We start from the raw sequence: 15,659 nt of genomic DNA, 5'->3' as shown, positions 1-15,659 counted from the left end.
TCTCTGGCCTGCTCTGTCTAGGCAATTCCAGCGCCTCACTCGTTCCTACTTCAACATGGTGTTAATTGACAAGCAGGGTATTGACCGGGAACGCTACATGGAACCTGTCACCCCTGAGGAAATCTTCACATTCATTGATGACTACCTGCTGAGCAACCAGGAGCTGGCCAGGCGTCGGGAGCAAAGGGATGTCTGCGAGTGACCTTGAGCCAGGATGTGGCTGAGGTCAAGTGCAGTGTGCAACTGTCCTAGGTAGCTTAAACTGAGGAGGAAATGTTTGCCCACAGTGTTGGGAGCAGGACTCAGGTGAGGGGTGAGGTTTGCCAAATCTAGTACAGCTCCAGACAACATTTTAGGGGAGAATATCCCTTTACCTAAGCAAGGCTCCACTTCAGGTAGCACTGAAGAGCACACGAAAGTAGGTAGGGACTGAGAACAGGCCCTGGGCAGTGGGTTGGGGGGTAGATGGGCTTCTCCTGACTACAGCCTCTGCCTAGCTCTCCAAAGTCTTTCCGATAAGTAAATCCTAAAGTCATTCATTTCCTGTGGCGTCAATGGCTCCTTTACTCTATGGTGACAGCAGAGGGCATCATCACAACAGACAAGCAGGACACTTTAAACAAGTACAAGCAGATTTTCCTTACAGTTCATTAACTGTATGAGAAGCAGGAGAGGGGTGACCAGGCTCTACAAAACATTCTTGAAGCTGATTGTCATTTCCCATTTCGGGACACTGGGCTAAAAAAAAAAAAAAAAAAAAAAAATGTTGCTTGAACCATTGCTTCATCAAGAGTTAGAAAAACATTTTCTTCAGTTTGGGAAGCAACACCCAGCCAGAGCAGGAAGTTCCCACCTAGATACTCCAAATAGCTTGTGGGCAAGAACTTCTGCCTATGAGGTCTTCAGTGCTTTAATGATGCCCCTGGGGCGGTGGCCCTTCATTAGAGGTTCCCCCAGTCTGTGAACCAGACTGCCTCTAGGAATTGGAGACATGGCTCAGCTGGTAAAATGCTTCCCATGTAAGGATTTGGACCTGAGTTTGCTCCTCAGAATCCCTGTAAAACGGCTAGATGTGGTGGTGTGCGCTTGGCATCCCAGTGGAGAGGTAGAGATAAGCAGATCAGTGGGGTTCGCTGGTCAGGAAGTTTAGCCTAATGGTGAATACCAGGCCAAGTAAGGAACACTTTCTCAAGCCACGTGATAAATGGCATGAGGAACAAAACCCAAGACCGGCCTCTGATCTCCATAAGTCCATACACAGGCACATACGTGTACATGCACATGTGCACACATACATATGTACATACCACCACCCCCCACCAAACATAGCAGGAAAGCAAAAGGGATAGCCTCATGCATTAACTTCCTGAGATACCCACTTTTAAGATATGAGCACGGAGCAGGTAGCTACAGGAATCAAAGGTCAAGGTTAGGAACGAGGCCTGGAAGTAAACTTGAGGGTGGAAATGGGGCCACACAGAGAACCCTGCCTTTCCTTTTTCTTTCTTCCTTTGTCTTGCATCTTTTGTGTCCACCCCCAGCCCCCTCTTTGCTGGGCAATAAAGGCAGGATCTTCCACACGCCAAACACTGCTGCTGAGATGCATCTCCGGCTGCAGGTTTCTGCTCTGCCTTGTGTCTCCCAAGGGGTGTTTCACCAGGGTCTGAAAAAAGATGTTCTTCCCTTGCTTCTGAGAACTGCCTCTTAGACAATGATGGAAGCCAGAGACATAGTCAAGGCTCAGCCACCCTGTTCCTTCCGTTTTCTCCTGGGCACCATCCTTGGGCAACTGGAAGCAGCAGCAAGCAGGCTGGGTGGGGAGACAGAGCTAACAATGGTCAAGAATGCACTTTGTATCAGGTGCCATTATAAACACACTATTGACTGACTCAGACGTGACACAAGAGCCAAAGGAGGTAGGTATTGTTGTTAGCTCCCATCGGCGCATTAAAGGAATTGAATCTCAGAGAAGCTAGGCAATATGCTAAATTCCCACAGCTAGTACGTGGCAGCTGGGCACAGACGCCAGCAGTCAGCTTCCACTCTGCCATCTGACCTCTACTTCTTTTTTTTTTTTTTCGACTTCCCATTCCAAGATAATTGAACACTTGAAGGAGAAAGGTTCCATCTTCTATAGCCACAATAGTCACAGTGGTCTCAGGTGGAAGGAGCAAAATGAAAGACTCTCAGACCAGGAAAATTCCTCTTTAAAGCAGAGTGCTAAGACAGAAATCATAAGCCTACAACAGACAGGCATAGCGGTGAATCAGAGAGAAGCAATTTCAAATGGGGCTTTCTTGGAAATCTCAGTTTAAAAAGGCAAAACGAGAAGACAAGCAGTGGCTTAGTGGAGTAAAACATGGGGGAAAAAAAATCGAACTTGGAAGCGGGGGAATCCCCTTCTCCATCTTCCCTGAAGAAAAATACTGGAGCTTTGATAGACCAAAGGCAAATCCTAGACAGAAGGTGAAATGCAGCCAGTTCATGTAGGAAATTTCTGGTCAGAGTAAGGTCTGTGATTCCAAAGGCAAAGACAACACATTGGGAAAGATAAATGTTCTCCTTGTCTTTATACTAGCACTTCAAGTGGCGAGCCAGGACTTGCTAGTAGGTGAATGGCCCAGAAGATAACACAGGGCCCCACTACCTCCTGCATAAAGTTCCCAGCTGGGCCTGACCCTTGCATGTAAATGCTCCAAGCAACTGAGGCTTAAAAGAGCTTTAGGGGCTTTCGTTCTGCTTCATTTGGAGTAGTCAAGTCAATCTTGCCTTCTGTAAGTAAGGCTTTACTGTAACCTCCTTGGTAGTCCTTATAGATTATGACTTAAGAAACCCTAAGGTATTTTAGGAGAGACAAGCCATCATTTTGTTTGATGTTCTGCCCTTAGCATACATCATTCTCACAGAAGGCAACATGGTAGAGTCAGGTCTGGATTCAAATTCCAATTCAGTCACGTGACAAGGAGCTCATGTTTGGTCTGCAAGAAGGGAAGGTTTCCTACTTCATGAGGTGTTGTAGAAAGTCAGACAATCTCATGCAAACCCTTGTATACAAGATGTACTTGGCTTTCACAAATATGCTTTTGCACAGAGGCCAAGAATCACTTGAGCTTTAGCTAGAAGATCGGAGCCTTATTTCTAAGGTGAGTTGTATAACATCTCCGATTTAGCTCTTGAATCTAAATAATGGAGTAGATGAGAAAATAAAAATCCTGACCTCCAAAAGAAACCGAATAATCTAGAAGGAAGTAGGGGTAACATGGAAAGTGTTCCCTTGTGCCTGTGTGAACATCTCTCTTCTTCCAGCGAGGGCCACTCTACAAAGCCAAAGGCCGACTCTTATTGGTCCCTGAGGGGGCTAAGAGTAGTGCTACTTTCAGATTCCAAACATGTAGGACAAGGAACGTGGGCTCAACAAGGGTATCAGACAGCAGTGTGGGAAAAGGTTGGTTTTCTTCCAGTATAGCAAGGTGGATTTATTACTCTGGTTCTGACCTTCAAGCTATGAGTGAAAGTGGCAACAATAAGTCAGGACAACAGAGACAAAATCATCTGCAGAACTCACCATGTAAACAGTCAAGTGAGAAAGCTTTATTGAAACACGCATGCAAGTCAAGGTGGAATACCAAAGAACAAGTGTGAGCCGGGCTCTTGAGTTACACTTCCGTTAACAGTATCAATCCACATTAAATAGATCTCTGAAGAACATTCTATGCAATTCACGCATACAATCTTAATCACCCCGCTGAATTCAGAGACCCAACAGGAAAGTCAATCTGCAGCCGGCTCCATCGACAGGATTTCCTCTCTGGCACGGACTCCTTCCACACACACCTCTGTAGAGATAGACTGCCATGAATGAAAAGTTGAGTATCGAAGAGTGAGGAGCAGGAAATGAAAGCTCACTAGATCTCCCTTATAAGTCTCAACATGCTACTCTGCTGTTACGTGCAGGTCAAGTTTAGGAATCAACCAAAACGGGAACTGAAAATATATTAGGTCAAAAGTCTGAATAGCTGGGCAATTCCATCCACATTTTCATGGGGTGGTAATAATCCCCAGCCTTGGGGAGTACTGTATCGCTTTAGACAGTCTTTGGCTCTTCTGACTGAAACGGAGGTATAGAGACTATGTTCTATGCAACAGCACACCCCAGCCACCAACTTAGAAAAAGCTATAGTACGTGAGAGTGAAGATGTGTCATCCTCCATTAGGGAAATAAGGAAATCCCTCTTTAACAACTGCTAAAACAGTTGAAAAAAGAGAATTCAACATGGGCTGTGAGAAACTTTCTTCAGAGTCACATAGACCTTCTGGGATCAGCTAGTAGGTCTCACAGGGCAGGTTAACGTCCCAGTGAAAAGGCCATTATCTAATTAGAGTGATTTTTCTAAAGTGGCTCCATTATAAGTGTTCCCCAAAGGTCTAGGAAGGAGCTGGAGAGTTTTTGCTGCATTTCAAAGAAAGCCACTACACTCACACAAGGTGGAAATTGCTTAAAAAACAGTTAAAAGGCAATTTCTAAAAATGTATCAAGGTAGATGATGAGATAAAATACAAACCGGAGAGGAAGGACTGTTAGTAAATCCCTCTCCCATAGTGCACTGTCTTGAACTACCAGACCTTGCACACCTAGATCCACAAACTACAGCTACTGCTCCAAACAGCCATACTTCCAGGGGAAGTGGGAGTGAGGATAGCAGGACAGAAAGTAGAGAGTTGCTGTAAAAGACTTTTAAAGTTGGTTAAAGCACAGAAAGACAGAGGCAACTATGAGCTCTGAAAATATACTATACATAAATAAAAACCACTCGAAAAGACCCTTCTTCTTGGGCTTCTTTAAAGGAAGGAACACATCTGTATCACACTAGCTAGCAAAATAAGATCTGCAGAAATACATGTTTATACACATACATGCACACACATTAAATTAGCAAGCTCTCACTGTGGTTGCTTAGCCTTTGACTTGGATTACCAGGGCTGCACCTGCAGACAAAGATAGGGACTCATACACCTAGCTTCTGTTTGACCATTGAAGAACGTAGCTGCAGAGTTCCTTCTGCCCAAGACCCTGGGTACTGTTGCATCTTCTGCCACAGGCTCACTTCCTCACCAGTCGAATCCATCCAGTCCACCACTTCGCCATTACTGATCCCTGAGGAGAAAGAGCAGAACAGGCTGAACAGAGTCCCTCCACTAGTCCATCAGGGAGGACGGGTCACATAGTGGGGGAGGCCAACCCAGAAACAACAATGTACAGTGAAGATAGAATGCTGACAACAGCACGTGTGCCCCAGAGACCATCAGGAGACTGCAGGTTGATGAAATGGGACTTGCCATTTCAAAATCTCAACGGGGGCTTTATTTTTAGTGGCTTTTTCAGAGCTCTGGTGTCTGACACCTCATACCAGAACTGCTACCCTTCTGTCATTAGCAACTTGACTTCGTTTTTAAAAGAATAGTTTCTTGAATACACAGTAAAAAGGCAGTGGGCTGGTTAATACACATGGATCCTTCAATTTTCAAAATGTTGACTCTCCCCCCCCCCTTGAAGACAGAAGTTTACACTGAAACCCTGGCTGGCCTTGAACTTGTGGCAATCTTTTTTTTTCTTTTAAATCTTTATTTATTTATTTATTTATTTATTTATTTATTTATTTATTTATTTATTTATTATACAATATTCTGTCTGTGTGTATGTCTGCAGGCCAGAAGAGGGCACCAAACCTCTTTACAGATAGTTGTGAGCCACCATGTGGTTGCAGGGAATTGAACCTTTGGAAGAGCAGGCAATGCTCTTAACCACTGAGCTATCTCTCCAGCCCACTTGTGGCAATCTTTCTGCCTCTGTCTGCCAGATGCTAAGCTCAGAGGCATATATAACCATGCCCAAGCTCTGAATACCTTTTATTATAGCTGTAAATTCTCCAAAGTTAGGATAATGTGATCTTACTTCTATGTTTTGTATAGTAATTCATTCACTCAATGAACATTTCCTGAGTGCCTACTCTATGCCAATTTAGAGATATATTGATTAAAACACACAAAAAAAATGCTGGTCTACAAGAGCTAGTTCCAGGACAGGCTCCAAAGCCACAGAGAAACCCTGTCTCGAAAAACCAAAAAAAAAAAAAAAAAAAAAAAAAAAAACCACAAAAAAATGTCCCTGCCCTTAGGGACATTACATGTGAATAGGAAAGACAATCATTTTAAAGTCCCAAAGCAGGAAGTAACGTGGCATATTTGGAGAGCAGAGTAGAAGTTAGAATAAGAAAGAAAATGATACAGGAAGAATAAAAAAGGAAGAGTCTAGATTATACAGGGTCTGTAAACTTGGTAAGAATTTCTAAGGTGGAAGAAAGTCACCAAAACGTTTTTTACACAGGGAACCAACATGAAGTAGCTTATATGTGCAAAAATACCATTGTAGGTGTTTTCTATTAGTAATTCATATACAGTTATGAATGAAAGTCATAAGAATCCCACAGAAATGTCCAACCAGAGCTGCATGGCTCAAGGATAGCCATGAATGTGGTCTAACACAAAATCATAACTAATTGAAACAATGACTTTTTTTTTTTACTTTCTGTGATTTCTTGATAACTGGATTGTGCAGTTCTTGGGTATGAACACTATACTTTAAAATGTCCCCATGTCAAAAGGTTGGAGAGGCCTGATCAAGACTAGAAAAAGAAGAAAAAAAGAGTATCCAAGCCCAAGCCCAGAGAGCAGCCTCATTTCAAGTTTGAATACAGACATGCAGAATGAAGAACCCGGGAAAGACAGTGAACAATGGTGTGCAATGGAGTCAAAGAAAGTCAAGAAGGCAGCAAGTGGTAAGGATTTCAAGAAAAAGGAATTAATCTGCTCTCTTAAATAGTACTTGGGAATTCTTAGAGTGAGAATAACCTCACTTTGGCATGAATAAGACTCAGAAGAGTAGAAATATGGAAGTCATATCATAATGAACTGAGAACTGAAGGAAAGGCCATGAAACACAGATCACTCTTTCTAGGGGTGGGCTGGAGATGTGGTCAACAGAAGATTTACTTTTATTTAATAAAATTAGACCTGAACATGTTGGTGCATGTCTATTAGCTGAGCACTTGAGAGATGGAGGTAAAGAGTATTAGAAGTTTGAGGCCAAGCTGGACTTCAGGAGATCCTGTCTCAAAACAAAGATATAGACAAAGAGATTGGTATCATCAGAGCATGTCTATATTCCCTTTCAATAGTCAAATCAAATGAAATGGATCATACAGAAGAAACACATTATAGACAAAGAACCGCTGCGAAGCAAGGGCTAAGTTTAGAATCTTTGGAGAGCACAGATTTGCTGGCAAAAAAACCCTTCTCATTATCCCAAGATAGAAGATAGGAATCACAAGTCAGGTATTTAGGTAGTTTTTAGATCTTCTTTTGTGGGAGGATAATGAAGCCCCTGGCTTTCAGGGTCACCTTTCTGTACAGAAAACACTGTATGAGTTCAGCCCTCCCTTAAGCCTAGCAGGTAGCAGATACTCAGTAAGCACTTGTTGGATGTTTACATAAAGGAAAAGAAATTCTGTCAGAAGCAATCTTTGTGTATCACGGAGGGTGAGAGGTAGGAAGAGTTAGATAGACAAGAGGCCTTTATGACAAGTGCTGATCAGATGGGGAGAGAGTCTCACCAGTGCCAACACCCAGCCTGACCCCTCCCAGGAAGTCATTGCTGGCCAGGGGCTCCCGGTCCCAGACAGTCAGTTCCAGGCACATGTGTTGGAGGTCTTCCAGCCTCACACCATTGTAGACAAAGGTATGGTTGTAGTGGGGATTCAGGGTCTTCTTCATCACAGGAGTTTTACGCTTACTGGTCTTGTTCCTCATGGGAAGGAGGTATCTGGCAGAGGGTGGGGAGTTAGCAACACCTACAAGCCGGCAGTACATCTAAATTCCCCTTGCCCCTACCACAGGCCTAGCCCAGGATGGTAAGCCGACAACCAGGTCAGTGTGCACACAAGCCCTCCTTTGAATAAGCTGAGGCAGACTCCCCACTACTTCCACTAGATTATCTATTGACTTTAGCCTGGAGAGAAAATGACTACGTCAGTCATGCTTCGCTCTATGCACCACCAAGGAGGCATTTAATATGTCGTTCCACTTTCCTCACATAAGGTACATGAAGCCATTACTAACAGGTATAAGCTTAGTTAAACATGACTTCTTGGGGACCTTAAGTCAGTAAATGGCCCCCCAATATAGATGAAGCTTACACTATTTAAAAACTGTGGACAACAGAGCCTAGGACTGCAAATCTAGATAAGTCAGGGAGCATGGACTGTCCCCCTAGGATTCCAGACGAGGACTAGCCAGAGAGTCAGAACCTAGCTGTCTGTCACCCTCCAGTTTGAAAGCCAGCACCACAGTTGAGACCGAACAGATCTCAGGGCAGTACAAAACGTGGGTGGGAGGTGAAGGTCTCACCATTCCCTAATTTTAGAACCAAAGCTGCTGAGGATGGTAGGATGAGGGCAGGATGGATCTACAGAGGGAAATTCGAATGGGTTCCCGGCTAACTTGCTTGCCCTATAACTCACTGGTTAGCGTGATGCTGGTCCAGGGACTCACCCCTTGACAAAGCTGTCTGAAGTCCCTCCTGATTTGGCAGCCGTCAGGTTCTTGGCTTCTTTGATCCACACCTGGAGTTCTCCCCCTTCCCCACCTTTACCTGTAAGGGATGTCAGCCATTGCAAGAAAACCGCCACACCACCAGGTATGTCCTGTGCTTTAATTACATAGCACTTCCTCTCCTTACTTTGGGATACAGCAGACTCCTTAACTGAATTGTGCCCGTGTCCTCTGTTCCTAGCGCATTGCCTAGCATTAGCAGTAGGGACAAAATAAATAACCCCAACCGCAACAAATGCTCCTTGAAAACTCGCTGCGAACCAAACACCACTGTAAGCAATTCCATTCCTCCAAAGAATCCTATGAGTTACACACTACAGTTGTCTCCATTTTACATGAGTTACCAAGAAGCAAAGGTGCCTGGCATTTGCTAAGCAATTAAAGCAGAAGGAACTCCTCTGCTGAGTTCTTGACTTCAAACCTTACTGCACAGAACTCACCAGACACCATCAATGTCCACCCCCACCTACCATTTTGAATATCCCTTTCCCCAGACTGACGCCTTGCCCTCAGTCTGAATATAGGCTGATCTTACTGTTTCTTCTTTTAAAATATCCACTTTCAGAGAAAACCCCCATCCTCCGATCAGATCCTTCGGAAGCTGTCCTCTGTACCTTTCCTTCCTTTCACCACGACCAATTACCCTTGCCAAGAATGACCACGTTCATCACCTCCTCTTCTCTGCCACATTCCTGCAGCCTAGTTTCTTGTGAAATCAGATTTCATTAATGTCTTCCAGTCTAATTCAGACAAGCAGTGTCTTCTCAGGCCTCATCTGGCCTGGTCACCTGTAGTGTTGAGAAAGGCTGAGAGCTCCTACCCACCTCCTCTTCAAACTCTCTCCTTCAAACAGGCCCTTTGACGTCCTGATAACCCTCTCCCTCACTGACATTTTCCAGGTCTTCATCCTTTAAAATGTTCCTGTTGCCAAAGGCCTGGTCTTTGCTTCTTTTCTAGTCATTCTGCATACTCTCCTTGGGATCTATTGATTGCTCAAATCTTCTACATTATACTTTGCTGAGGGTATATTTTTTTTTAAAAAAAGAACCTTGCTTTGCCATTGCCAGCAGATCAAGTTAAACTCTTCACTCACAGTCTTTTCTTTTCAGATGGCTCCAGACTCATCTCCAATCCCAGCTGTACTCACACACAAGCACACTCACGCCACAACTTCAGCTCCCCTATAACTGGGAACATACTCCAGACCGCTGGCCTAAAACTCTACGTTTACCAGGCGTGTATACAAAGGACTTTTATGAGACAGAGTCCCATGTAGTAGCCTGGGCTGATCTCAAATTCACTGTGTAGCTGGTCTAATGATGACCTTCAGTTCCTGACCTCCTGCCTCCACCTCCCAAGCATCAGTTTATGCCATGTTCCCTGCGTACAACAGAGGTCCTAATGCATGCTCTGCAAGCACTCTATGAACTGAACTGTATCCCTTGTCTATATTTTTAATATATTACTTCATTTTTCTTTTTGTTTTAGATTGCAATTTTTTGGAAACGGGCTCTCACTCTACAGCTAAGTCTGGCCTATCACTCAGTGTATAACCTATCCAGCCTGAACTTTCATGTTAATTCTCCTGCCTTAGCCTCCCAAGTGCCAGGACTATAAGCAGGAACCACCTCACCCAGCTACCAAGCTCTTTAAATTCCTGTGCTAGTCCTGTTCCTTCTTCCAGAACAGTTCCTCTCTTTCACCTTCCCTCCGTTTGTACCTGGTAAAATCTCAAGGTCCAATTTCGATATTACTTCCTCAACAAAGCTCGCTCTCCATCACCCTCACTGGTGGGTGGCTTGGGCATATGATTACCTTTCTGAATAATAAAAAAAACCAACTTGTCCTCAAAGGACAAGTACCATAACTCTCTCATCTATGTTTCCACAATCACCAGCCCCATGCTGGTCATGTTGGTGACTCAGCCTTGCTCTTCCCATATCCAAGCACCTTTCTCGGCCACAAAGCTCCTCTTCTCTTCTGCCTTCTTAGTAGCTTGACACAGATGAACGAGACCAAATCACATTAACAGCCTAAAGGTCACCTAAAAGGAATGTCAGCGCAATGTATGGCATTTCCTTCCAGTTGAGAGAGGTAAAGGCTTCCTTAGGAAGGGACTCCTACCTAGAAGATCCAGGAAACATCCCAGCCTGCCCTAGCCAACAGAGCCAGTAGCAATCTCTCACACACCCTGTATAGAAGCTAAGAGCAGCTGAATCCAGGGACCCAAAGAAAACTCACTCTTTTTCCGGTCACCTCCAACGGGAAGTTTGGAGGCTGGGATGTATTTCAATGAAACCACCAACTCGCCTTTGTGTGCTGGCAAGCCAGGTGAGGACTCAGCACTGATCTGAAACATAGGGAAACCCAACAAGTGAAATCAGGCCTCCCTCTGAGGAAACGCTGGGCCCTCTCCCTGAGAGGATTATAAAGTTGTTCCCATGGGTGAGTGTGGTGATACACCTCTGCAACCTCAGCCCTGGGGAGGCTGAAGTAAAACGGTCACAAGCTTGATGTCAGCCTAGAATACATAGGTGTCCAGACCCTAGCTCAAAAATAAGAAAATAAGAAAATGAATAAATAAAATGACCCCAAGAACAGGTTCATGGCATAAGACAGTCCCTCTTTAATGGCTACAATCCCATAGCAGTTACAGTTTTCTTTGGTAGCCTCTCCAGGAGGAGATCCAGAAGAATCAAGGCTCGCTATTGTGCACTCTGGGGACATGATCACTAGATCCCAAATGCTCCCGAAGGTATGCCAACAAGGTGGCCACACAAACTCACAAAGGAATGACTGACACATGATTAAGAATCTCAGTACCAGCGCTGTTAGTAAGGGCCAAGTGGAAGCAGTCTCCGTGTCAGCGAACACAAGCAGGGTTAAGAGTGATTTGAACGCCTTCATGTAACGTGTGGCATGAGGCTATCAGAAAGAACACAGGCTATCTCTGATAGCCCAAGAACAAGGAAAGAAAGGTCACTACAGAAAAGGAAGCAGTCAACTTTCCTCTCCTGAGCAATAGCTTGAACGTCGTGTTCCTCTTATAAGCCACCCAATTAAAATCGAACCCAGACGATTCTAGCCATGCTTCCTATCCTGGCTATGTGTCAATTGCTCCTAGAAGTGTTGCTGGTTTTTTTATTTCAAATTCTATTGAATATAACACATATTTAGTTATATGCCTAGAAAAAAATCCACCTTATAACTGCTGGGTGAAATAAACCTAAATCTATGCTTTCGTTTATATACTAAAATAAGACTATACTGAACTTACGCTTTCTGAAAAGGGAAAATAAAAAAATATATACTTACTGTTAGGTAAACAAAACAAGAAGTAGAAAAATCTAAACTAATAACATAAAATATAAGATAAATATGAAATAAAACATAAAAAGTATTAAAACTATACATGTGCAATGATTTTATTAATGTTTCTAATATAGCTTCTACTGTTTGCCAGAAAGTGTTTTAGTAGTATAAGTATATCATTTATTTAATACATTGAGTAATATCTACAAAATAGGTATTACCCTTATTTTATGGGCTATTGAATAAAGAAACAGAGAGGTTAAGTCCTTTTCCCACAGACACACATCTAGTAATTACCAGACCTAGGATTCAGATTCAGACACACTGGTTCCAGAGTTCATGACTTTTAGCACCAGAATGAAGAACAATCTAGAGCAAGGAGAACAGACTGGGAAAAGCCAGAAGACCTTTCCCTACTTCCTCTATCATCACCAACAGTGTCCTGTTTGTGAAAAAGAGACACATCTGATTTTCAAAAAGAAAACATACTCTAAAATTTGGTGGTGGGGTTGTACAGAATTTAGGGTTAGGTAAAAGTCTGCTACACAGATTTTAATATTTCACAGTTTGCCTATTTCCTTCAGTACTGGGTATGAAGCCCAGGGCCTAATACCTGCTAAGCATATACTCTACAACTGAGATCTTCAGCACCTGACTTACATATTTTTAGTTAACAACCATCACTACAACCCGTGTGCCAGAAGGACAGGAGTTAATCTTATTTTTGGTCGTCCTAGAAAGGCCGACTCTTAGCACAGTCCCTAGTTTACATAGGTATCCCATGCTGACTGCGCGAGTCTAACAATGAACGAACAAATGGCAAGGACACAGAGCAGGGAGCTCTGGGAGGCAGGACTGCTCCTCTCTCTTGGCTCACATGGTGTCGCTTTCTTTATGCTCCAGTTTCCAGCACGGGCTCGCACCGTCTGGAGATGATGCCCTTTTACCTGCCCCTGCTCTTGAGACTGGGCTAAGCTAGGTTCTCACCACTGAGCATGCTGCTACTGGTGGGTATAAACTCCTATGTTTCACTAGACTTACTGCAGATCCAGAATACACAAGCTTAGTCTGTGGGGAAGGCAGACAAGAAGTGGGAGGAGATTGTTAGCGCATGGATTGCTGGGGAGTCAGAAAGGGAGAAACATTAAATATAGATTATTTTAAGTTAAAAGAAATGTATGATTTTAATTTTTTAGTTAAAAATTTGGTTTTACAAACCTTACTTTGTGTATAGTAATACAACTTACATACTAAAATCACACTATAGTGGAATGATTTGATAGAGTTTTAAATAAAATATATCAGGGGAAAATTTCAAGTTATTACAAACTTTTAATGAGGGAGACAAGACAGTATTTTATGTCATAAACTGTCTGCACACTTCATTAGCTCTTAGGGAGCTGACTTTAGGGAACCTTCGACCCTGAGTTTAGTCGTGCGTAGGCGCTGGCACGTGTGCTTCCACAGCACACCTTCATTGCCACAGAGCAAACACCGCCATTCTCATGTGTGACATTTTTGTCATGGCTATCCATGGTACTTTAGAGTGACATTTTCAATGTAATTATACAAACTCCAGCCTACTGGGAGACTGATTTGCATAGCAAATGCTAAGGAATTCTAAGGTTCTAACAGCATGTTTTACTTTGACAGTAATTCCTTTTCTGTTTTTATGACTACTTAAAGGGGCAAAATGTAATGTCACTACATTTTCTGGAAGGCAACAGCCCTCTGATTACTAGATACACACTCCTCTGACTCGGCTATTTCACCACTAGGGCTTTCTCTGACAATTACAATCCCCAAAGATGGCAAAGAGCGGGGATGGGGCATGGCTCAGTGGTATAGCCCTTGTTTAGCATATAGGAAGCTCTTGGTTTGACCACCAGTACTGAAAACGAGATATATGACAGCATAGTTTCTAAAAATAAACAATGTAAGTACTCACTGGTAGGGGATTGGTAAATAAGTTTATAATACAGAACTGTGGGAGAATATTATGTAGCAAGTAAAATGAGATAGACCTGTAAGTAATGGCATAGAGGAATGCCTATAATAAATTGTTAAAATCAAGAATATATATATATATATATATATATATACACATATATATGAACAATAGGGCATATGAATTTACAGGTGAGATAGATAGATAGATAGATAGATAGATAGATAGATAGATAGATAGATAGATAGATGCTATCTATGCTGCTTAATATAAAAATTCTAGAAGGATACTTAAATACTTGTTGAATGGCTATTTCTAAGTAATGAAATTGACTTTGTTTTTATATATGATTTGTTGTTTAAAATTGGAACTATGCATATATAGATCATTTTACATTTAATATCCTTAATAGGGTAAAAATTTAACGGTTTAAAATAAAACTAAAAGACAATAACAAAATGGAACAGATAAAAGTAAATCTCTTGCACATGAGGCTCACATCAGGCAGCCCCATTCTGTTTCTAGACCACCTTTCTACAGATATTCTATGCACTGTTCATTGTTTCAAACATTCAAAATACTATTATAACTTTCAAAGAGGTTTGTCTTCAGCTTATTGTGATCACTAGGAAGTCGCCGCCAAAGTTCTCTGATGTAGTCATTTTGTCACAACCAGAATGGCAGTAAGCTATGGAATGGCCATCATGTGCTACATACTAAAGATCACCCTGCATTCAGTCCTGCAGCAGGGAGTAGCACTGTTGTACCTACCATTCAGTAGAAAACTAAATTGAGGCTCACAGAAGGTAGGCGGTTTCTCAAAGTCCCCAGTAAGTTACAGAAGCAAGATTCTAATCCTGATCTGCACTAAACTGCCAACCACTATGATGCCATCTTACTATACTAACATCTGAGGGGTTCCTCTAAAGGAAAATTCCCCTGGCCTGCACACATAACCAAGAGGACAGTCATTGCAGATCTGCCAACTCTCTTGCTTTTCACGTCTAAAGCAGGATGTTTAGTTTGGAAAAGGGGTGCAGATTAGGATACACTCCAAGGGTTAGACTGGAGACGGGGGGTGCAAGTTAGGATGTCAGGATACATTTAGCCTCTGGAAGGTTAGCAGGAAAAACTTGGCACACAGTAGCTTCTTGCTTTGCCTGCAACTGACATGCAAGAGCCTCCGAAATTGCTGTCAAACTCAGAAAGGCCAGCAGGGTGTGGTAGAACTCTACAGAAAACTACATGCAAAGCTACTTCCAACACAGACCAGCAGAGGGCGCGGCAGACAATCTACCTGGGAACCAAACAGGGAAAGACCTTTAAGGCAGACTACCTTTCCATGTAAAGGGAGGCAATGATCCAGCTTCTTATCCAGCTTCCAGGAGTTCATGTGGACCTCCGCCTCTCCAAGGAAAGTGTTTCTGCCAAAACGACCGTGATGCCAAACGGAAAACTGCAAAGTCCTCTGGGCCAGAAGAGATTCTGAAATCTCATACTGCGAAGGGAAAGAACAAGCCCACAGTGGTCAGTTAGGAGTAGCTCCTCAAAAACAAATTCTTCCAAACCCTAAGCAAACTGTCCCCACAGTCTGTCAAATGGTTTTAGTTCCTTGGCACTTTGAATTACTCTGCTCAAAGCTTCAACTAACCTCTTTCACTAACCCTAAGACAGTCCATAGAAAGCCAGGGTAATAAAAGTTTGTCGTGGAGTGGCTGAAAGGACACAAGAC

The 15,659-nt window shown here is 43.0% G+C and overlaps 2 protein-coding genes across 3 annotated transcripts in view; one reads left to right on the top strand and one right to left on the bottom strand.

Annotated features, from left to right (window-relative positions):
- LOC121436864 (sushi repeat-containing protein SRPX2) overlaps positions 1-508 on the top strand; it is a 142,652-nt gene extending 142,144 nt beyond the window's left edge. The window contains exon 10 of the mRNA XM_041636767.1: positions 22-508. Coding sequence (XP_041492701.1) covers positions 22-202 — 181 coding nt within the window. The 3' untranslated portion in view covers positions 203-508. The remainder of the gene's footprint in view (positions 1-21) is intronic.
- Positions 509-3,576: 3,068 nt separating this feature from the next.
- LOC121436860 (synaptotagmin-like protein 4) overlaps positions 3,577-15,659 on the bottom strand; it is a 53,869-nt gene continuing 41,786 nt past the window's right edge. Inside the window, exons 13-17 of one of the 2 annotated variants that reach the window (XM_041636759.1) lie at positions 15,264-15,425; positions 10,909-11,017; positions 8,608-8,707; positions 7,671-7,879; positions 3,577-5,155 (exon numbers count right to left, since the gene is read on the bottom strand). In XM_041636759.1, coding sequence (XP_041492693.1) covers positions 5,007-5,155; positions 7,671-7,879; positions 8,608-8,707; positions 10,909-11,017; positions 15,264-15,425 — 729 coding nt within the window. In that variant the 3' untranslated portion in view covers positions 3,577-5,006. The remainder of the gene's footprint in view (positions 5,156-7,670; positions 7,880-8,607; positions 8,708-10,908; positions 11,018-15,263; positions 15,426-15,659) is intronic. The other variant, XM_041636760.1, reaches the window with a different exon arrangement.

The sequence above is a fragment of the Microtus oregoni genome, unplaced genomic scaffold (genome assembly GCF_018167655.1).
Source record: "Microtus oregoni isolate MIOR12 unplaced genomic scaffold, Mior012 000050F_004, whole genome shotgun sequence".
NCBI lineage: Eukaryota > Metazoa > Chordata > Mammalia > Rodentia > Cricetidae > Microtus > Microtus oregoni.
The sequence above is the reverse complement of the archived record's forward strand: the minus strand, read 5'-3'. Positions and strand labels throughout refer to the sequence as shown.